Source organism: Myxocyprinus asiaticus, chromosome 21 (genome assembly GCF_019703515.2).
Source record: "Myxocyprinus asiaticus isolate MX2 ecotype Aquarium Trade chromosome 21, UBuf_Myxa_2, whole genome shotgun sequence".
NCBI classification, from domain to species: Eukaryota; Metazoa; Chordata; class Actinopteri; order Cypriniformes; family Catostomidae; genus Myxocyprinus; species Myxocyprinus asiaticus.
In genome coordinates, this window is record NC_059364.1 from 18,369,886 (window position 1) to 18,394,317 (window position 24,432).

Genomic DNA, 24,432 nt, shown 5'->3' on the forward strand with positions numbered 1-24,432 from the left:
AGCTCATATAATATATTTTTTTTACACTAAAATAATAGATGCAAGTTTTTTCTAATCTGGGACTTAACTATAGGCCTATGTGTATGCCATCTGTACACATACTGTGTAATCGTCCAAGAAGTTCTTGTGGATGGGGCCCAGCGGGTACCCTTGAAACCTGAGACACAAACCCAAGGCATCCATCTATTCCAAATACCCCTTGAACTCTTGAGAAGGGCTCCTTTTTCAGGAAGAATTCATAATCAGGGAAGCAGGCTATTTATAGCTTTGAATATATTTCTATTTTATTTAAACATTTTCCTTTCAATTTAGATTCGTTTTTGTTAGTTTTCATTTTATGATTTTTTTATTTATGATTTTTTTCTATGAAGTGTTTTTTCTTAATTGCTTTCTATTTTATTTTATTTTTTTAGATATTTTATCGTATTTTAGGGCTGCCAAAGACAATGCGTTAATTTTAATATGTTTGATGCCTTTACATTTCTTTGGGCTGTTTGGTGTTACTGCTGTCTTGTGGAATTTATATGTGTAATAAAGGCGGGTTGTAAAGGTTTCAAATTTTATAAAGATCAAATTTAAAAGATAAAACCAAATAATTTTTTTTTTTTTGGGTGTAAATTATGCCTTCAAGTTTAGCTTCATTTTCCCAGTTATGTTACGAAAAATGTTTTATTTTGTTTTAGTAACAGTTTACAATAGGGTTGCAGTGTTTCCCCCAGGATTTTGTGAGACTATGGTGGGTGGACCTCAGACCCTCTAGGGTTAAAATTTTGTACATTTTAAAGTTAAATGCATCAGTCTGGTGCACTTTGAGAGCAAATATAAGAGGCTAGATCTATGAAGAACTTTGTGCTCTTGCAAACAATTTTGTGTTCTAGTAGTAATTTAATCATAAACATTGGTTGTATAGATATGAATGGTGATGACACGGCAAAAAAGTCACACCCACAAAGCATGGTAAATGAGACGGAGTTTAACGCAGTTCACAAATGGTCAAAACACAAAATCGACTAGAGCATTCATTTGAGCCAGGGCTCGACATTAAACATTGTCATGTGCTTGTCCTCCAGACAAGTAAATTGGTCATTCACTTGCCTGAGTAAAAAAGTTACTTGTCCAGAGAGAAAAAAGGACATTTAAGTTACATGCTTAAGTAACATGTCAAAGTTTATTTTGTATATTTTTCTAAAATTATGAACGATGCCCAACCTAATAGTGTACCTATGAAATCAACTAAATTCACTGTGAAAGAAATGTAAACTGCACTGGTTAGGTGAGGAGGCTATTATCATATGATCATTATTTTATGTTACTTATGGTAGTCAAATAAAGGAAAGCCTCCATCGCCACCATTAACAGCAGGGGTGCTCACACTTCTATGGAATGAGATCTACTTTTTCATCATGCTACTGCAGCAAGATCTACCATGTACAATAAAGTCTATACATTATCACAATACCAAAATATCAGTAGTCTGTAGTGAAATTTGACTATTCTCAATACCAGCTTCAAAACCACAACAAATAATAACACTAACTAATATGTTAATTATGGAATAATGGTTTCAAGTTCTTAAGTAATTATTCAAGACTAGTAAACAGTCAGTAATAAAATAAAAATAAAAAACAGCGATGAATAGAAATAGATTAAAAATAATAGAACAATAAATACAAATGAAGAAAATTCAGTGCTTTTTTTTAACAGCTTTAAAAGTTTTAAACAGCAGTAGGCTATCAAGAATTCAAGTAAATATTTAGAATGAAATGCAACATAAAACTACTATGGGACTTTACTGTATGATTATAATACATTAATACATTTTAAAGCTACTAAAGTTACCCAGTCAAGAGCAGTGAGCATTTCCACGTTTTCTTGTTATGGTTGTTTGATTATTATAATGACACACTTGACAGCATCAGGTCTATTAGCTTACATTTATACTTAAAAGTCTGACATTTTAATACAAATCCACTTTTTCTCCACTGTTTACGGTCACTTTTGACATCACTCTCTGTGTTTACATGAATACTTCACCAAGATGGGTTTTTAAATGTATTTGACCGTTCAGGCGTGCATTAGCGCAAGCATTTTCAGAACACATGCGCATGTTCAGCACACACACATACTCCGCCTGTCAGTCAAACAGGGCGCAGCTGTTACTAGATCGCTAGCGAATTATAAAATTACGTGCTCTTGATTACTTTCAACAGCAGAAAAATATATGAACTTTCTAATTAGTGACACAGGTCTAGGCTAACACAAATATATATGGTTATTTTTTTGTTATTGACATTTTAATCAGTCTGCTTGTCCATTCGGGCAAGTTAAAATTCTCTTTCACTTGCCCCTTCAAAAATCTACTTGTCCCAGACAAGCGTTAACGTCGAGCCCTGTGAGCAATCAAAGAAATGAGGCAAAAGTGGTTACCTGTGTGTTCGACAGATGCTGATACATTGTCAGAGCCGCTGGTAAAAACGTTAACGTTAGATAATTGGTTCCAGTGCGTGTGTGTGTGAGCATGTGTGCGTGCAGCGGAGGGTGGGGTTGAGGCTGACTGGCTGGGAGTGAGAGATGCTTTGCCGAAGCAAGGGCGCAAAACACAACATTAGAGATCTTTTATGTTATTATGAGAAGTGTAAAAATATTTCCGCCACAGTCTAGGTAATTAATGGGAAACACTGGATTGTATTTGTTATCATCGTTGAACACAATAGTTACCGTAAACTAACAATGAACAATACTTTTACAGCATTTATTAATCTTGGTTCATGTTAAAGGAATATTTCGGGTTCAATACAAGTTAAGGTCAATCGACAGCATCTGTGGCATAATGTTATTTTGACTTGTCCCTCCTTTTCTTAAAAAAAACCAAACAAAAGCAAAAATCCAGGTTACAGTGAGCCACTAACAATGGAAGTGAATGTGGCAAATTTTTGGAGGGTTTAAAGGCAGAAATGTGAAGCTAATAATTTTCTAAAAGCACTTACATTTATTTTTCTGTTAAAACTTATGTATTATTTGAGCAGTAAAGTTGTTTAAATTGTCATTTTTACAGTCGTTTTAAGGTTTTAGGGTTTGTTGACATTACATCGTCATGGCAACGAAATTGTAAAATTGGCTATAATTTTACACATTAGTAAGTGATTTATCACACTAAAATCATGTTTACATGCATATTTATCTCTTGTGGCTAATCTTTTGAAACAGTAAGTATTTTAATGTTCAAATATTGGCCCCCATTCACTTTCCTTTTTTTTTTTCTCCCCTTTTCTACCAAATTTGGCATGCCCAATTCCCAATGCGCTCTAGGTCCTCATGGTGGCGCAGTGACTCACCTCAATCCGGGTGGTGGAGGACGAATCTCAGTTGCCTTTGCATCTGAGACCGTCAATCCGCGCATCTTATCACGTGGCTTGTTGAGCACATTACTGTGAAGACGTAGCGCGTGTGAAAGCTTCACGCTGTTCTCCGTGGCATCCACGCACAACTAACCACACGCCCCACCTTGAGCGAGAACCACATTATAGCGACCACGAGGAGGTTACCCCATGTGACTCTACCCTCCCTAGCAACCGGGCCAATTTGGTTGCTTAGGAAACCTGGCTGGAGTCACTCAGCTTGCCCTGGATTCGAACTCACGACTCTAGGTGTGCCCTGGATTCGAACTCGTGACTCAAGGTGTAGTAGTCAGTGTCTTTACTTGCTGAGCCACCCAGGCCCCGATGTTTTCATTTTTTTAAAGAAAAGGTCAAAATACATTTTTGTGGTGATCAACATTATGCCACAAATGCTGTAGATTGAGCTTAACTTGTATTGAACCCAGAATATTCCTTTAATTTCTACTTATACTAATTAGTTTTTTTACATTAAAAGATTTGTTAACTTAAGTTAACTAACAATGAATAATAGTATTTTGATGAATTACATTACCTAAAATTAATAAATGCTATATAAAAAAAAGTATCTGCGAGTTCATGATACTGAAAGCATGAACTAATATTAATGAATAGAACTTTACTGTAAAGTGTTAACTGTTTTTGTTAACGATAAAACACTGCAAAAGAGTATGGATACACTACACAGTAAGATAAATGTATGAATAGAAACAATTAATGATATCATGATTAAGTGCATAGTCACTGGTTAACCATGAATTTAAGCACTACACTACACAGTTCACGGAAGTATGCATAAAAATGGATATGTTTTGCAGCTCTAGGGACACATTCATTTCAATGAATTTTACTGTAAATAATTTTGCATCCAAATGCATTAGCAGCCATTATACAGAAGGAGCTGTTGGCGAATTCTTTAGCTTTTCAGTCTTACCCACTTAACATGTTTCCTGCAGTAAGCATATGAGATGTGCAGCTCACTGCAATATATAACAAAAAGCCTTTAAGGATTTGCAGCTGGTTCTCCTTCGCTGAAACTCAAGCAAATGTACGAAAATTCAGTTTTTATTGTTTTCTCATAATTCCAAGATGTGGAGTAATGAAATCATTCAATGCTCCAAATCTTACACTGTAAAGTATATCTCCAACAGTTCCTATTGGGCAATTGAGTGAAAATATCTCTGTTGCACCAATACCACGTTGTTGTATTAAATAGTCAGACTTGTGCCAAAATTTTCTCAGGGAGGTAGGCGTCTGGAGATCCCTGCTTTTATCATTTTCATATTTAACGACATATACAGGGAACTAGACAGACATCTTTACAGTATGAGAGCAGACATGGAACAGAGGTATTATATAAAGTCCTTTTTCATTTTTGGCAGGAATTCATTAAGAGCATCAGACCATTGTAGCCAAATTATTAATTTGCAGAGGTATTAGACTTTTCCTCATAGTATTATTCACAAAAGCTTTTGGCTCTTGAGCTAACACTCCCTCGGGTTACAGCGCTGTCTCCTCCCAATGGCCCATTGTAACCTGGTTTACCGTAATTCTCAGAGTGCAGCTGAGATGTACAGGAAGGAATAACAAGATTGTAAAATGATCTTCAAAAAGCAATGGGTGGGAAAAAAATTATTGCAGAAGTATTATTTGTGATCAACAACCAAAAAGATTTGGCTTACACATATTCTCAGTGTTTTTTGCATTACGTCCAAGACAAAGATTCAATACAGAGTCTTCCCTCGCTGGTTGTCATGCTGGCTTTGTATCTCGAGCAATGGAATCCTGTAGGCACCTACATTAGCTTTGGATCCTTTGTACAATCAACTGATGTGCAGTATAATTGGGGAAAAAAAATTAAGTATTAATAACAAAACGTACTGCTGGCAAGGATTAAACACACAACAAGAATAAATTGGCTCTTGATATCAGTCCTAAACAAATTTTTGACACACCCCTGCGGTTGGTCCATTGCGGTTTGAAACTTGGACTTACAAGATCCTGAAATTTTTTCTTCCAAAACCATATCTCCATAGAGTCTAGCCAGATGTTGAAACAAATCTCAGAATTCAACCTGAAAGATACTGTGGCCAGAAATGTACATGCTACTGTTATTATATTTTGAATGTCATTTTTATTTCTTTTTTATTTTCAGTGTGTGCTTTCAATTTAGTTTAGATTTTAGTTTTCACTATATGACGTTTAGTTTACAGTGTTTTCTAGTTTTAGTTTTTCAGTATATTTAGTTTTCATTTTAGTTTTAGTATTTTTCAAATAGTTTAAAAAATTTAATTAAAATGTATATCTAAATCTAAAATTAATTTATGGTCATCTTTAATTATTTTAGTTCAAGGAATGTTCCAGGTTCAATACAAGTTAAGCTCAATCGACATAATTTGTGGCATAATGTTGATTACCAAAATAATAATAATAATAATAATAATAATAATTTTGACTCGTTAATTTAAAATAAAGAAAACCAAGCAAACATTGCAGTTATATTAAGGTAGGCCTACTTACAATGAAAGTGAATGGGGCCAGTCCATAAAGATTCAAATGCACACTGTTTCAAAACTATAGCCTCAAGATTTAAAAATTAAACATGTTAAAAGTTCTGTAAGTGATTTTAGCTGTTCTAGAACTCCTACAAGCTGAGCCGTTGGATAAGCCACGACCCCTTTCCAAAAACCCGCACTCCAAAGATATCAAATGAGCTTTATTGAGACAGATATTGAGCAGAAACAGATGAGCAGCAAAATAGCGCCCTCAACTGACAACTGTTATGAGCAACATGGCATAAAAATGGCTTTAAGCTTCAATAATTCGCTGCAACTACAATACTGAGAATGCGAAAAATGACTGACAGGCAGAAATCGTAATTGAACACGGCCCGTGGACACATTTTTGTTTGCTGTTTACAGAGTCTAGATCTGTCACAGAACCAGTGAGATATCTCATGACACTTATTTCATTAACTTCTTTCCATGAAAAAATTGGCTTACAGCACCTTTAACATGATTTTAGTGTGCTTAAAATGGCCAACTAATTATCTGTGTAATTATAACTAATTAAGTTATCTGTCTGTCAAGTTATATCCAATATGTCGCCCATCCATTTCTTTAAATAAAGCAAAACTCAAGGTTAAAGTGAGTGAGGCACTTACAAAAGAAGTGAATGGGGCCAATTTTTTTTAATGTTTAAAGGCAGAAATATGAAGCTTATAATTTTATAAAAGCACTTATATTAATTCTTCTGTTAAAACTCATGTATTATTTGAGCAGTAAACTTTTTTAAATCGTCATATTTATAGTCGTTTAAGGGTTTGTTGACAATACATCTTCATGGCAACGAAGTTGTAAAATTGGCTATAACTTTACATGGAAACATTTTATTTCAATCAACAATAATTGTATTTTCTTTCCATTTTAGTTTACAACAATAACTCTGGTTCATGCACTCAAAAGTGTGATTGACGTTCTTTTGTTCTCAGCGTCCTTTAGAGAAACCTGATGGCCTGGACGTTTCTGACCAGAGCAAAGAGCACCCGCAACATCTGTGTGAGAAGTGTAAAGTCTTGGGCTACTACTGCCGCCGTGTGCAATAAGGAGGTTCCCTGAAGTCCCCGTTGTCTCCTTCCTTCCTCTACCCCCCTTTCCCTTTGCTTTGCCTACCAAGCACTCCAAGAAAAAGTGAAAAGTGCCAAAATATTAATGTAAATATATCTAATGATAGTAACGGCTTTGTTTATCAGCAGCATGCGACACATTTAGCCTTCATATGTGTATAATGGACGATTGAAAACGTTTGGAACCGATGTCACTGACAGTATTTCTTTCCATACAGGACGCAATGAATTACCTCACCATTGCGTCCCCTGATTGTGTGTTTACAGACTTTCCTTTCATTCTCCCTGCCAAGTGAACTATGAGGATGTGCCGAGTGATAAAGGTGTTGCATTAGTTCACTCAAACAAGGGCCCAGTGTGCCTATGCAGAGTTTTTTTTTTGGGTCAATAGCACATCATATTAACTGTGAATTAACAGAGGGATAGTTGATTTTCCATCCCTAGCTTTTGTGTCACATATTTATTTGTTATGTTTGTATATCGCATCATAGTGCAATGGAATTAACGAAACTGGGATAATTACATATGGTTTTATATGTAGACAGATATGATCTAATCCCACCTCTTGCCATTAGAAACTACTGTAGTACAGAATTTTCGAATGCTTCGATTTAGCTGCGTCAGGTAGTTTATATCTTTCACATAAATGAATGAATTGCCAAATGCTAGAAAATTTTGTGAAGCCAGCTATATGTAGCCCTGGAGGCACCCAAAACATTTTCATCGAGTTGTTGGCAACTATGCAAAATCATAACAAATTATGCAGAGTCATTAATTCCTTTACGTTGTCTAACTGTCGCTAAGTTGTATGAAGTGTGTGGATGTTAAAAACAAAGCCATGGCTAGCTAACGTGCGGAACTGCCATTATCGTCCTTTGAAATGTGATTATGACTTGTTGCCAGAGAACTGCTTCAATTGTCTTAGAATCCCAGGTAAAAAAAAATTCATACAGGGGTCAAGCGTTGAGATTTTCGGTCCAGGTGCTACCATTTAAAAATGGTTAGAAAACCGTTCTTTATAGTTATTTGCCTCAGGATAGAGAGTGTATTTGAATTACACATCTCAGATGAACCAGTGCTCATGAATCTTATATGAACACTGCTCTGAAAAAAGGTTGTATGTTAATTTAGGCCTTACTATTTAGGAGTACAACCTATATATCTTTACAATATATGGTATGCAAACATTTAAAATGATTCATTCACATAAATTAATTTGACTAGAGACCCTTGCACTAAAACATGTTTTAATTAACTAAATTCTCTGCAGTTTACACAATCATTTTGAATGTGCATCCGCATATTTCAGAAATGAAATCCACTTTAATGCCTTTTTGGCATTGTACACGTTTTATTAAAGGGATAGCTCATCCAAACTGTCCCAAATTAACATTCTGTCATCATTTAATCACCCATGTTGTTCCAAATGACTTTTTTTTCTTCAATGGCTTAGTCACCCTTCACTTCATTAAATAAGTAAATGTAAATGGTACAACATTCTAACTAACATCTTTTGTGTTCCACAGAAGAAAGTAAGTCATACGGAACAACTTGTCGGTAAGTAAATTATAATCATTTCTGTGTGAACTATCCCTTTAAGCATTGCCTAATGTCTATGCATTAGTTGCAAACGTAACTGTTGGCTGGCAAAAGATGAATTACACTCTGTTGATACTGTGATTTTTGGGAAATATTTTCTATCTGAGTGGACGATACATGATTGTAAAGGGAAAAGAAGGATAACGTAAGTAAAGCTGAAGAGTCTTTAGAGATGTAATCTGACAACACGTTGGGTACATTTGATTAGTCAGAAGATGTATTTGAGAGCATTATGATGGGAGCACGTTAACATTTGGATGGAAGGAAGTGTCTACAGGATAAAACAGCTCAACTTTGCGCCATTTACCTCTTGTTATGGCTTACATCAAGTACTAATTGGTCATATTTGACTGTGACCCAGGATCATCTAATATTAAATGTAGCTTTACATGTTTGGATGGTAAAATGTAGACAGATTTTGTGAGAACTTTTCTAATTGAGGTCATTGCGTTGTTAATCCTAGATGTAAATATGAAGTTGAACGCATTTACATGGTAAATACAATGTGTATAATTGTTTACTTAAATTTGCAGTCCACATATTTTGTATTGTCTGAATATTCTTTAATGTTTCAAACTCAGTTTGATATTAATCTTGTCAGAAGGGAACGTCTAGTGCCTTAGTTGAGTAGCACGGTTTGGTCATCCAAGGATTGGAACAGATTGGATGGCTGAAAATGTAAACCAGGTAATTATTCTTTTTGCTTTAGTAATGAATTTGGAGACATTACATTATGATTTTGCCATTTTTATGGTAAGTTCATACAAACAATCATCCGCTAGATCACTGTTGAATAAAGATCAAGGCTGTCTCTGTAAGTTGATGCTACTTTGTTCTCAGAACACCATAATTGTTTCTTAGTAACTGTATTTTTCACAGTGTTCTGGTGTTGCTAATGGCTCCATTGTGCTTACATTCTTACATGCCAAGGTTTACTACAAGCCTCATTTAGGCTGGAATGAGTTACTCTACTTTTTGATAAACACCATAATGAATGGTGTAATGTAAATAACCAGTAAAATGAATGATCGCCCATAGCTTTTAATTGTAATGGTTTCCTTGCATCTTTAGGATCAGTTTCTTTTATTTTTTTAGTTCTGTCAACCTGAATAGATGATCTAATGCACAACCGTCGATCAAGGCCTCATTATAAAACTCTCTTTATTAGTTCAAAATAGTTGCATTGCACTATATACAAAGACTGTTCCCAGATTTCCTCATTGACTTAATGATAACCAGCCTGAGTTTTGTAAATGTTGAAGACAGATATACACAAATGAGATTATTGTTTATTTGTTGCGAGCTTCCCCTAATTTAGTGTCCTAGTATGTTTTTTGTCTCTGCTTTATTGAACGAAAGACAGAGCTTGTGGTATGTACATGCATTTAAAACTAAGTAATTACAAAGTGCTTTTTTTGCGCACGTGTGTCTTGAAAAACATATACTTGACTTTTATAGTTCACTTTCAGTATAAACATGTTATTTTATATTAAAGGTATGTGTATTTTGGAAACAATATAGAAAATGAAGATTTTGGAGCAATTTGATATCCAGACAAGATGTTTTTTCCCTTACAAAGATATTAAAGTATTTTGTGTATATATTCGATTGCCATCATTATCAAGTTAGCTCTTTCAAAATGTTATGATGCAATATTAAAACTTTGTATGTGGGAAAAAAAGGGCGAATTTCTGAAATGCAAAAGAGCTGGGAGGTTTTTTATTTTCTTTTCTCTTTTGTTGTTTTGTTTTACAATAATCTTTGGTTATATCCTACAGAAATATTTATGGAAGGATTTTGTTCTTTTTTTTAACAGTTCAATTCTTTTTTTGTATAAAATATGCAACAAAAGCTACTCTATGAAGAAAATAGTGATGACTACATAGAATATTATTCAAAAGTTGGTACATAATTATTATGCCCTTACAAGCCATTTTATTTGTGTTTTGTTGTTTTAGATGTTATTGGTATATAGTAACCTTACCTATTACAAGCATACATGTGTGTTTAGAATTACTGTTTGCTATACAGCATGAATGTTTTGAATTGCAGTTATAGGAAAGTTGTAACACATTTGTTCTAACATCGTAGAAACATAATAGAGACTGACTCGCACACTGTCATAGGGCCTTTTTTACTGAGATGTTTATTCTACACAAAGGAGTGGGGTAAAGAGCAAAAGATGTGACTAGCTCCATCGACCATATCACTGAATTGCATTTACAAACCTTTTACATTTACTAAATGTTATTGTAAATTAGGCCCATACTGTATGAAACTGTGAGCTCTAGATAGCCATGTCTCCAGTTACTGCCAAGTCCAGGAATGATGTCGAAATGTTTTTCTAATATGTAAAAATGGAAAAATCTAAGACTTTTTTTCAAAGTGTGGGACTGAAGTTTGCATGTGCATGTTTTTTTAAACAATTCAAGAAATGTAACTGTGCAATGTATTCTTATTCATTTTTAATTCTTGGTGAGATATCTTTTGTAGAATACATCTCTCTAATCGTAAGTCATTAATACATGCCTTTATTCACTACTAGGATAACCAAAACCATTAATCCAGTACCAAGTTACTGAATGTACTGATTTAACTCTCATGTGACAAAGTAGAAATTAATGTTTATAATGTCTGTATAATATTTGTCATGTGGATCATATTGGATTGGACAGAGTAACAGAAAGGATTGAAGAAGGAATGTATTAGAAAGTGAAGAGAGATCTAAATCTGTTGCTCAGTGTCCATGAAACGGCATTCCGATATGTGCCTTATTTGATAGTTAGGAAAACTGAAGACTGTGCTTTTAGAAGTTTGTTCAATTAAAACATGGACTCTAAATGAACCATGACTTTGAGGATTTATTTCTTTCTCCTGTGTGTTTCAGTTGAGTTTGGCCCAAATGTATGTACAGGCTGCTTTTGGATTGCAACACACTTGGCACATCTCTGGGTGTTGGGAAACTCAGTCCATTTTAAATCAGTCATGCTGAAGGCAGTATGGACTTATTAATTATTTAGATACGGTCCTCTTGTGTAATTGAACACTATGTCTGAAGCCTTGGGGAACACTTGTCATTCTGACATCAGGTTCGTTTATTGTTGAACGGGCTGAAGAGCGTTTCTTTAAGTTTAGAGATCACTGAGAACTATTTGCCTCATCTTTGCAACAGCTCAGGTTTGAAGACGCAGATGTGTATTCTTTCAGTCTTGATCTAATTACTTTTAACGATTGTAAACATGTAAGGGCTGTATGTGTATGTTAGTACTTGGCGATGGAGCTGGCTTTTCTCTTGAAACCAACTTCAAGTAATTGGCCTACACATTTCAAATCCCTTAAACTTCACAAGAGGGTGGAGGCCCAAATTATATCAAGTTTGTTGCAACAATGCAGACTTAAACAGAATGAGAATGTCTCTATAGCAACATTGCAATCTGAGAAGTCAAACAAACTAGTTGTGAGTTCAGACCCCATATGGTTTCATTTAGGAGTGAGCACTGTTTTTCCACAAAGGTTCATAATTTACTTTCATAAGGCATTACTGTGATAAGCTACACCTACACGCCATTGAGTGCTCATTTTCATTTCAGGGTAAGTGAATGTCGATTCTGCCCTACAGTTTTTTGATTGTCCACCCAAATGTGTTGTACACACACACATGGTATTGCACTGATTTTATATAAACATTAATCTGGGCATAGTTGAGCCAAACCCATCTGTCACAAGAAATGATAATTTAAGAGGCCCCATTATAGTCATATCTCAATTTTGACAAAATGTGTAGTTTCGTTTGCACGGCAGAATTGGTACAGCTAATGGCTCCCAAAATTTTTGCCAAACTTTATAAAAGTCTCCACAATCAACATTAGTGTTTTATTAACATGTACATGTTAATGTGGAGATTCCTGTTAAAAGTTCCACTTTTGAGGTGGAGATTTTTCTTAGCCAAACAGGATGTCATATCCTGCTTTACGGGACAAGAAATTTTGTCACTGGATAGTCTAAAAAAAAAGGCTTGGGATCATTTTCTGGAAGATTTAAAAAGCATGCCACGCAACTATATACTGCTGCAGTTGTAGCCGGCCCTCATCTGGAAAACTGCCTTGAGTCATTAAATGGGCACAGGATACAAATATCCTGAAAGAAATTCCATATGTCACAACCAGTTTCATGTGTAATTTATTTATTTAAATTACCTCCTAGGTTTTTCTGGACTAGTTCTTAGAAGGTAAACAATCTCCATAAAGCTTTTATACTACAAATTTTATTTTTTTTAACTATATATTTCCCCATGCCATTTGACCCATAAGCTTGTGTAGTAAGTAATAACTATACTTAATGAGTATCACACTTACTTGGTAAGCATAAAATACCTTAATGAATCCACAGACTGATGCCTTAAATTGCAACAGGTAGGTAATATTGGATTAGAAAAATAATCATTAATAATTTACAATACATGGCTAGTTGACGGACAATGCTTCTATGGACCTTTTTTTTAATTAACATAAAAATGTAAGGTTAAAAATCATTTGAATGTATGAGAAAAAGTATGGTGGAAAAAGGGATGGGCATTTTGAGTAATTTTGTAGTCGAGTACTCTAACACATAAAGAAACAAGTAATTGATAACTTAAATTTAAGTTCAACCTTCAAATTTTGAACCTGTTTTTCTTATTTAAAAAATGAACATGTGGATAAACAACAAGATCTAGATTCAAAAATGAAAAGTGTTTTTACTAGTCGAATATTTAAAGCTGAACGAGTACTCAATTAATTGGCAAGATTTAGGTGAGAGAAGCAATTTCAGTGTTGCCCACTGCAGGCAAAGACAAATCAAATGGCAATATTTAAGTAGAATTTTTACTAGTTGAATATTTAAAGCTGAGCGAGTACTCGATTAATCGATTACATGGGCAAATCCCTGAAAAGAAGTGTATATTTTAGGTGCTGTTACTGGTCACTTCATTTAATTTTTGAACATTTTTAATCACCTTTTCATATGAAATGGTCAAATGAATGTCTAAAAGTACAAATATTCCATGTAATCTCTCAATGAATATGAGGCCATAAAAGGTGCATGCATAGTAATTATAAATAATTCGCATAATCCCGTTTAAAATATTTTTAGATGCACGTCACACCGCAGGACATGTCAATCTTCCAAAAGTACTTACAGTTGTACAATTTTGATATCACAATACTTTCAGCAGTTTCAGTTGTGAAACTCTTTCAGAAATCTCCAGGATCACTTGAGTTCTCCACAGTCTGTAATGACAATCTTCTTTACAGTTCCTCCATCATGTAAGCCGTAGGACTCCATTAGAGAGACGGTCTCCATGCCCTCTTTGACCTCACCAAACACAACATGCTTGCCATCAAGCCTGAGGGAGAATGACAGGAACATCAAGCACATAAAAACACTAAAAGACAGTCGGAATGGGTAATAATTAAACAAATAACCTCTCCACAGGCGTACCATTCTGTTTTTCCAGTGCAGATGAAAAACTGTGATCCATTTGTGTTTGGCCCAGAGTTTGCCATTGACAATACACCTGTGTGTGAGAGAGAGAGAGAGAGAGAGAGAGAATCAGACCACCTCCTGGCTTATTCCACAATACTTTTTATAGGCAAATTTGTCACTTTGAATAATTTAATAATGCATAGATTCAGGGAAAATCTAATGATCAACAGTTCCACAATAACAACCAAAGAATAAAGAAAAGTTTGAAAAGCAGCAGGGGGTACTGGATGAAAGACAACATCTGGCTTAGGTAAGTTACGGTCTCTACTTCAATTACCTCCAGTTATGTATTACACAACCCAACACTATTTGCCCCTATTAATCTATCAAGAGGGTTTGCTGGTGCAGCGGTGCCCTGGCAACAAAAATGCACTATGGTACACTGGCTTTGACTTGCCTGGAAAGTAGGTCATTTGTTTGAAGATTACAAAATCTGTTTCAGGAACTGAGGGAGCCATAGCACCACCTTGTGGTCTTAAACAGATGTACATGGCCAGTTTTTGCACATTTTGACATGATTATAATATAGTTGTGGCAGTTCCTTAATGTTTCGCTGAATTACTGCTGTCTCAGAATCATATAACATTCCTGTAGCTCAACTGGCAGAGCATGACTCTGGCAATGCCAAGGTCATGAGTTCAATTCCCAGGGGCTGCATGGATAAAATGTATATCCTGAATGAACTTTTTAAGTTGCTTGAGATAAAATCACACACCAAATGCATACAAATAAAGTGCAAACATAATTGCATGTGAAGTTAAAGGCTTCTACAGTGGCAAGAAAAAGTATGTGAACCCTTTGGAATTAGCTGGTTTTCTGCATTAATATACACCGATCAGCCACAACATTAAAACCACCTGCCTAATATCATGTAGGTCCCCCTCGTGCCACTAAAACAGCGCCAACCCGCATCTCAGAATAACATTCTGAGATGATATTCTTCTCACCACAATTGTACAGAGCGGTTATCTGGCCATTCTCGGTTGACTTCTCTCATCAACAAGGTGTTTCCATCCACAGAACTGCCGCTCACTAGATGTTTTTTGTTTCTGGGACCATTCAGAGTAAATTCTAGAGACTGTTGTGCGTGAAAATCCCAGAAGATCAGCAGCTTCAGAAATACTCAAACCAGCCAATCTGGCACCAACAATCATGCCATGGTCCAAATCACTGAGATCAAATTTTTTACCCATTCGGATGGTTGATGTGAACATTAACTGCAGCTCCTGACCCGTATCTGCATTATTTTATGCACTGCACTGCTGTCACATGATTGGCTGATTAGATAATCGCATGGATGATTGTTGGTGCCAGATGGGCTGGTTTGAGTATTACTGTAACTGCTGATCTCCTGGGATTTTCACACACAACAGTCTCTAGAATTTACTCCGAATGGTGCCAAAAACAACAAAAATGCAGTGAGGGGCAGTTCTGTGGATGGAAATGCAACGTCATTTCACAGCGTTTCTATTGGGTTAAGGTCAGGGCTCTGAATGGGCCACTCCAAAAGGTGGATTTTCTTTCTTTGAAGCCATTCTGTAGTGGATTTACTTTGAAGTTTAGGGTCATTGTCCTGCTGTATCACCCAACTTCTACTGAGCTTCAGCTGGACATTATCCTGTAGGATATCTTGATAAACTTGGGAATTCATTTTTCCCTCGATGATGGCAAGCAGTCCAGGCCCCGAAGCAGTCCCAAATTATGATGCTCCCTCCACTGTACTTCACCGTTGGGATGATGTTTTCATGTTTGTATGCGGTGCACTTTTTACGCCATACGTAGTGCTGTGTTTTCTTCCCAAACAATTCAACCTTAGTTTCATCAGTCCACAAAACATTTTCCCAGTAGTGTTGTGGAGTGTTGTGAAACTTAGCAAACTTCAGGCACGCAACAATGTTTTTGTTGGAAAGCAGCAGCTTCCTTTGTGGTGTCCTGCTATGGACACCATACCTGTTTAATGTTTTCCATATTGTAGACAAATGAACAGAGATGTTAATCAGTTCCAAAGATTCCTTCAAGTCTTTAGCTATCACTCTAGTGTTTTGTTACCTCATTGAGCATTCTGCGGTGTGCCCTTTGAGTCATCTTGGCTGGATGGCCACTTCTGGGGAGAGTAGCCAGAGTACTAAATCGTCTCCATTTATAGACAATTGGTCTAACTGTGGACAGATTAATATCTAAGCTCTTTGAGATAACTTTGTAACCCTTTCCAGCTTTATGCAAAGCAACAATTCTTGATTTTAGGTCTTCCGAGATCTCTTTTTTTATGAGGCATGGTCCACATCAGCAGGTGAATAGCAAACTTAAAATGTTTGAGTAATTTTTATAAGTCAAAGTAGGGTGCTTAACTGTGTGCACGCACATGGCGGCGCTCTCAGATCAGTTCACGTGCATTGTGAAATCAAAGTAATGCAGGTTCAAGCATTCGTGCAATTCCAAACTTTAGTAACTGCAACAAGATATTATACAAATCTACAAATGTGGCATCGTATAATAGAAAAGGAGATGATTATAGCGTTTCAGGAAAGCGCTTTGTAAACTGTCCTTGTGAAGCTCCTTGTGAAGTTGAAGTAAATACGACAGCACTTTCGGTGTCAAAATAAAAGCCCCAGATGAAGGTGAAGTAAACAGGACAGAAATATATTACTTTTGTATAACGCAAATCTACTAATCAGAATAATAATGACAATTTAGCATTACATTATAATAATAAAACCTGACGTGTCCCACAGTAATAATTTAGTATTATGCAATGTTCAACTTGGGTTTCAAAAATAAGTCAGTGAAGTAGCTTGAAGTTGCAAAATTATTAGTGAAAACATTTGAAGGATATTTTAAATAATTCGTATTTTAAATAATGTTTTTTATTAAGATATGTATCATTTTAAATGAAATATAATGTGCATATCAATGAAAGTTATTTAATTTCATTCTCCCTTGTGTTTATTTAATGAAAAACTAATTATTTTTAAATAGATTTTTATTTAATGTCTTTAAAATATTGAATCTACTTGGCTACAATGGTTGTTTGGATGAAATGGTTTCTCTGATTTAAAACAAAAAACAAATTTTGAGCCATTTTAGAGCAAATACATAATTATCGAGATGTATATCGTACAGGTGCATCTCAATAAATTAGAATGTCGTGGAAAAGTTCATTTATTTCAATAATTCAACTCAAATTGTGAAACTCGTGTATTAAATAAATTCAATGCACACAGACTGAAGTAGTTTAAGTCTTTGGTTCTTTTAATTGTGATGATTTTGGCTCACATTTAACAAAAACCCACCAATTCACTATCTCAACAAATTAGAATATGGTGGCATGCCAATCAGCTAATCAACTCAAAACACCTGCAAAGGTTTCCTGAGCCTTCAAAATGGTCTCTCAGTTTGGTTCACTAGGCTACACAATCATGGGGAAGACTGCTGATCTGACAGTTGTCCAGAAGACAATAATTGACACCCTTCACAAGGAGGGTAAGCCACAAACATTCATTGCCAAAGAAGCTGGCTGTTCACAGAGTGCTGTATCCAAGCATGTTAACAGAAAGTTGAGTGGAAGGAAAAAGTGTGGAAGAAAAAGATGCACAACCAACCGAGAGAACCGCAGCCTTATGAGAATTGTCAAGCAAAATCGATTCAAGAATTTGGGTGAACTTCACAAGGAATGGACTGAGGCTGGGGTCAAGGCATCAAGAGCCACCACACACAGACGTGTCAAGGAATTTGGCTACAGTTGTCGTATTGCTCTTGTTAAGCCACTCCTGAACCACAGACAACGTCAGAGGCGTCTTACCTGGGCTAAGGAGAAGAAGAACTGGACTGTTGCCCAATGGTCCAAAGTCCTCTTTTCAGATGAGAGCAAGTTTTGTATTTCATTTGGAAACCAAGGTCCTAGAGTCTGGAGGAAGGGTGGAGAAGCTCATAGCCCAAGTTGCTTGAAGTCCAGTGTTAAGTTTCCACAGTCTGTGATGATTTGGGGTGCAATGTCATCTGTTGGTGTTGGTCCATTGTGTTTTTTGAAAACCAAAGTCACTGCACCCATTTACCAAGAAATTTTGGAGCACTTCATGCTTCCTTCTGCTGACCAGCTTTTTAAAGATGCTGATTTCATTTTCCAGCAGGATTTGGCACCTGCCCACACTGCCAAAAGCACCAAAAGTTGGTTAAATGACCATGGTGGGGCAGTGGTAGCTCAGCGGTTAAGGCTCTGGGTTACTGATCAGAAGGTCGGGGGTTCAAGCCCCAGCACCGCCAAGATGCCACTGTTGGGCCCTTGAGCAAGGCCCTTGACCCTATCTGCTCCAGGGGCGCCGTATCATGGCTGACCCTGCACTCTGACCCCAGCATAGCTGGGATATGTGAAAAAGAAGAATTTCACTGTATATGTGCAAATGTATAATGTGTGATAAATAAAGATAATTATTAATTATTATTATTATTATTATGGTGTTGGTGTGCTTGACTGGCCAGCAAACTCACCAGACCTGAACCCCATAGAGAATCTATGGGGTATTGTCAAGAGGAAAATGAGAAACAAGAGACCAAAAAATGCAGATGAGCTGAAGGCCACTGTCAAAGAAACCTGGGCTTCCATACCACCTCAGCAGTGCCACAAACTGATCACCTCCATGCCACGCCGAATTGAGGCAGTAATTAAAGCAAAAGGAGCCCCTACCAAGTATTGAGTACATATACAGTAAATGAACATACTTTCCAGAAGGCCAACAGTTCACTAAAAATGTTTTTTTTATTGGTCTTATGATGTATTCTAATTTTTTGAGATAGTGAATTGGTGGGTTTTTGTTAAATGTGAGCCAAAATCATCACAATTAAAAGAACCAAAGACTTAAACTACTTCAGTCTGTGTGCATTGAATTTATTTAATACACGAGTTTCACAATTTGAGTTGAATTACTGAAATAAATGAACTTTTCCACGACATTCTAATTTATTGAGATGCACCTGTATATTGTCAATAGGCTAAAAAATATTGAGATATTTTTATATTTCTATATAATATCAAAGTAGTCAAAGTCAAAGTAGCTCTAACCCACACCTCCAATCTCGTTTCATTTATTGGATGCCAGGTTTGCCAACTCCTGGCTCTAATTAGCTTTTGTTGATATCATTAGCCTAGGGGTTCACATACTTTCTCCAATCAACACTATGAATGTTTGAATGATGTATTCAATATGTACAAGTACAATACAATAATTTGTGTTTAATTAGTTAAAACATATTGTGTTTGTTCATTATTGTAACTGAGATGAAGATCAAACCAGATATTAAGACACAGCAGTACAGCAGTGACATCACCTGGTCCAGTGTGTTTCAGCTTGAAATTCTCATCCTTAAATTTCTTTCCATAAATAGACTTTCCACCAGTGCCATTATGATTAGTGAAATCTCCACCCTGTCAGCAAAACATCAGTCATTAGATGACCTTAGGGCCAAAAAATATAACTCATAACCAAGATGAATTGATGAATGAAAAAATAAATAAAAAATACTTATGGGAAAGTTAACAGCCACAATGAAGAGTAGCACTACCTGACACATGAATTCAGGAATGATTCTGTGGAAAACTGAGCCTTTATATCCAAAGCCATTCTCTCCTGTACAGAGAGCCCTGAAGTTTTCTGAAAAAACAAATGTGAACTGTAAATGCAAAAAAAGTGTGGAATTTACAGTCTTTTTTCAAGTATTGTACACTTCACATCACATTCCACATTTTCACTTGCATGCCTGGCCATTTTGGGCCCCTATAATACAACTACTAATACATTTTTGGTAACACTTTACAATAAGGTTTCATTCGTTAACATTATTTAATGCATTAGGTATCTTGAACTAACAATGAACAAAGTATTTTACAGCATTTGTTAATCAAAATACAATTGTTCATTGTTAGTTCATGTAGGTTCATAGTGCATTAACATGCAAAAAAAAAATTTAAGTAATACATTTGTATATGTTGGATTTAACATTAACTAAGATTAATAAATGCATAATAAGTATTGTTCATTATTAGTTCATGTTAACTAATGTTGTTAGCTAATGTTAACAAATGGAACCTTATTGTAAAGTGTTACCAATTATTTCGCTTACCTGACGTTTTGGGAACCACATCAGCATAAAGCTGCAAATAAAATGTGTTAAATATGAAACATCTGTCTTCATAATATTTTATTATTATTATTATTATTATGTTTCTATTAATATCAGTAACAACACTGTTATATTTAATTCACAAACAAGTTAATGAGTTTTTTTCAAACAAATTTTTTTCATGACAAATAACTATGACATTATGCACTGTTCAGCTGTAATAGATCATAACTTGCCTCAATAATAATTCTTCCAATGAACTGTCCGTCAGCTGCGATATCCATAAACACGACGGGGTTCTTTACCGCTCCAGAAACAAGCCTGTTCGCAGCGATGGCAACAGAGCAATATTTCAAACGATTTTTCATCTGCAACATTCTTTCTGTAGTGTTGAAAACACATTAACCAACACATGCACGCAGCAGTCCAAAGTTAACGGAGCTGCTCACTACTACCGTACACAAACAGCATGTGATATGCTCTACTGTGGTTAAGGTAAAATCCACAGCGACACCGTGTGGTTGGTTGTAGAATCGTGTTCTACCGTTAATTTTATGCTGGAGTTTCAATCGTTGTAAAATTGGAGGGCCATTAATAGTTTTCCTAATTTTACTATTTACTCTGTTATTTCACTTAAATTGCTGTTTCTCACTGTCATTGTTCAGGTGTAAATTCGTGTTCACACCGCTGCTGAAGTCAAGTGTATCTGTTTGCGTCGCGACTACCAGGAACACCCACTACACGACACGACGCCCCCTTGGATCATAAAGCCATTCTATTGGCTGAGAATTTATATAGTCAAATTCAATCTCCATATGATTCATGTTATCTTAACTATGTACATATCACAAAGAATCACTTTTAAATTATTTGTCACTTATGGTATTATGTATTCAAAGATATACATGGTCAAATTAAACATGTCTCTTATCTGTTTTCTCAAGTTAGCCTACAAGCTAAGCGGCTAGCTAGCCTATTAGCTTAGCTACCCATAGCCTTTTCTCCTCTTCATTTTCATCACGTTTTTCCCTCATAGTCACCCCCTAGTGATACGGTGGAATGACTGTGTCCAATAGAACTTTTTTGGTTGCAGAATATGCAATAATTTTATAAACTTTTCATTTTTTGATTTTTGTGGTTAGGGTTAGATATAGGGGTAGGTTTAAGGTTATGTTTAAGGTAGGGATAGGTGTAAGTGTACAATTGCAGCAGGACTCCAAGTAAACGCAACAAACACAGTGAATGAATGTGGCATCCAACAGTAGCAAGGCTTCAGTGAGCAAAGGGGGTGTAAACTTGTAGTGGGCCTACAGGACACAGACAGACCTTCTCGTTTAAGCTGCACATAGACAGCGATGTCCCATGCTACCTGTAGGCCTACCTGTAATTTATCCGTGCTGGTCAGAACAGAACAATAACAGTCCTTTGTGATTAAGTAGGGTGGAAAGAGAGCATCCCCTATGCCCTACTCATTTTGAAGGGCAGAGCCTGAAGGGAGCGGGGCATTACACAGTATCATGTGTGTGTCACTTCATTTTGACCGGTAATGAGAACATAGCAGCAAAATTCATAGCTGTTGATCGTTTTAGCATCAAATCTGTATTAGGGTCACAAGCAGGGCTGGGAGGGTTACCTTTAAAATGTATTCCACTACAGATTACAGACTACATGCTGTAAAATGTAATTTGTAACATGTTCCATTACTCAAGGTTAGTAAAGTAATATAAATATTTAGGATTACTTTGACACTATGAAAAATCAGCCAGTATAGTAAGACAAAATACACGTTAAAAATACATTATCTGAAAAAAGCCTAAAATCATTTGCAGATTCTAAAAGAAGATAAAGCAAATTGATCTTGTTTTAAGGGTTTTTAGATATTTTTACAGAAAAACAATACAAACATTCTCATCAAGCTTAAGATTAAGTGGTCTTACTAGAGAGAAAAAAAAAAAAGATCTAATGTGGATTTTCTTGATAAAAAAATATGATCGTGCCTGGTAACGGGCATGTAAAATGGCTAGAAACAGCATTTTAGCTTAGCATAAGCATCTCTTTCAGCTCTTTCAGTATGAATGTAACACATCTTAAGAAAGTGCTCTAAATGCTCTTTGGATCACATCATTTATATGGATAAATGTTTTCCAATTGAAAGGACTAAATATTAAATGGAACAAATGACAAAAAAAATGCTAAGTAATCTCTTCAGTAATCAAAATACTTTTTGAATGTAACTGTACTCTGATTACAAACTATTTAAACTGTAACTGTAGTGGAATACAGTTACTAATATTTTGTATTTTAAATACGTAATTCCATTACATGTTTTCCGTTACTCCCCAACCCTGGTCGCAGGTGTTGCCACCGAAGTATAAAATTCACGGACAACTGATCAGTGACCAAAAATGTATTGCTTCAACAAACCAGTTCCCTAAAATGAATCGGAATTTCTTATGATTCATATGAGAATGTTTGATTCTCCTCCTTGCAAAGTGTGCTCATAAAAAGGGTTCTATGTTTGAACATGTCGGGAATATATTGAAATTCCGTGTCATTTTGCATCCCAGAATGAATTGAATTTTTCCAAGACAGATGGCCAAAAAACAGGACGATCCTGGAAAATCCGGGTGGCAACCCTAGCAGGACAACGCCCAAGCTCCTGTATCAATGGTGCTGCAAGTGATTATTTTTTTATTTTTATAGAATGATATGCAGAAAACGATTGTTCTCCCTTAAAGATATCACTAACATAAGTGTTCTGAGACATCTCATTGGTCTCTTTGACAGCACTAGACTGTGTAAACAAAAATGTGTCATCTTTGATCAGCCAATCAGAAGACTTTGATGTGCTTTCTGCCATTCAATCATTTTTGCACATTCTCGTAGTGTAGTAGTTGAAGCAGATCAATCAGGTTTAATGTCATATTCAGATTCATAACAGTTGTCAGCTGAGGGTGTTTTTTAAAAAAAAAAATGTATTGTTAGTCACATGGAAGTTCTAGAATGGCTAAAATTGCTAACAGCACCTTTAAGTATCCGGGAATATGTTCATACTACTCATCTGCATACCTAATTTAAAATTGTTTTTTTGCTGGCCAACAAGTAGCCTACGTTTTTCATCAAATGCAGTACTCTCATACGGTGAGTCTCAATCAACTCCCTAGCTCCCCAAGTTGTGAACCATTATCTCATGAACACGAATTCGGGCACTGGCAAGGGTGATCATCCACTGAACACTGGGACACTTATGACTCAATCACCTGCGACACGATTATGAGCTTGCGCATTAAGCCACAGCTGGTATTAATCAACAACATTGCTGTATAAATGACAGTGTTGTGCATTTTAGTTGTAGAAACTCAAATGTAGATTTATGAAAGATAAAGGGCATAAATAAAGAAGTAAAAATAGAGCTTATTTTTAAACTTTTTCTAATATTTAAAATACTCTTTCCCTTTTATGGCCATTATGGATGGAAGACATTACAAACATCTATTTTTTTAGAGAGAAAATAAGGCTTTGAATTAATAGTTTTACACTTGTGCTCGTCTTCTAAAGACTTGAAACGCTTCAGAAGACATGACGTCATTTCCTGTTTTTTGAGGTGAATTCTGGAAATTTTTAGGGAGCGAATGTTTCAGTGCACTGGAATGATTTTGCGATTGAGAAAGCACTAGAAATGGTCGACTCACTGATCAGTTCCCTGACTACTGAACTAGGGAACTGACTGAGATGCACCCAAAATCAGGGCCTAAGCAAGGAATGCTGGGCCCCCTGACTGTATTTTGGTCTTCATATTAAAATATACTGTTTAAAATGTGTTGTGGGCCCCCCTGGACATTTGTGTTCCTAGAATCGTTACCACTTTTCACCCCATTAGCTATGACCCAGCTGACAGTACACCAATTCGGATGCAGCTCTACTTACTGATCCCCATGCGCCCCCTTGAGGAGGACTTTTTATCCCATTAGAAACATTTGACTGACAAATAGTTTAAAAAAACACATTTGCTTTGTGTGTTCTCTGTGGTGGCTACTTATTGCATTAAATGTAGGCTTATGCAATGAATTTCAGCCTGCTTCTACTTATAAATGCCAGTTATTTTCACCTCTCATAGCTATGCATGTATACCAAATGACGTAAAAAACAAAAACAAAACAAAAAAACAGTGGAAAG

The 24,432-nt window shown here is 35.9% G+C and overlaps 2 protein-coding genes across 4 annotated transcripts in view; one reads left to right on the forward strand and one right to left on the reverse strand.

Moving 5' to 3' along the window:
- LOC127411885 (zinc finger CCHC domain-containing protein 24) overlaps positions 1 to 11,464 on the forward strand; it is a 65,044-nt gene extending 53,580 nt beyond the window's left edge. The window contains exon 4 of one of the 3 annotated variants that reach the window (XM_051647737.1): positions 74 to 11,464. In XM_051647737.1, the coding sequence (XP_051503697.1) occupies positions 74 to 109 (36 nt within the window). In that variant the 3' untranslated portion in view covers positions 110 to 11,464. The remainder of the gene's footprint in view (positions 1 to 73) is intronic. The other 2 variants (XM_051647738.1, XM_051647736.1) reach the window with 2 other exon arrangements.
- On the reverse strand, positions 11,296 to 20,728 carry LOC127411886 (peptidyl-prolyl cis-trans isomerase A-like). The gene is made up of 6 exons (XM_051647740.1): positions 20,493 to 20,728; positions 20,257 to 20,287; positions 19,699 to 19,787; positions 19,465 to 19,561; positions 14,098 to 14,173; positions 11,296 to 14,002 (listed from the first exon to the last, which is right to left on the reverse strand). The coding sequence occupies exons 1-6, from the start codon at positions 20,631 to 20,633 to the stop codon at positions 13,867 to 13,869; spliced, it is 570 nt and encodes a 189-aa protein (XP_051503700.1). The 5' UTR covers positions 20,634 to 20,728; the 3' UTR covers positions 11,296 to 13,866.
- Between the last annotated feature and the right edge of the window lie 3,704 nt (positions 20,729 to 24,432).

Bases quoted from the DNA above. Each gene is read 5' to 3' on its own strand.
- LOC127411886 (XM_051647740.1), bottom strand. From the start codon at position 20,633: ATGTTGCAGATGAAAAATCGTTTGAAATATTGCTCTGTTGCCATCGCT. The intron at 19,562-19,698 runs GTAGTGCTACTC...TTTTGCTGACAG, and splicing joins TTCCTGAATTCATGTGTCAG to GGTGGAGATTTCACTAATCA. The intron at 14,174-19,464 runs GTGATGTCACTG...TCTCACACACAG, and splicing joins GCTGAAACACACTGGACCAG to GTGTATTGTCAATGGCAAAC.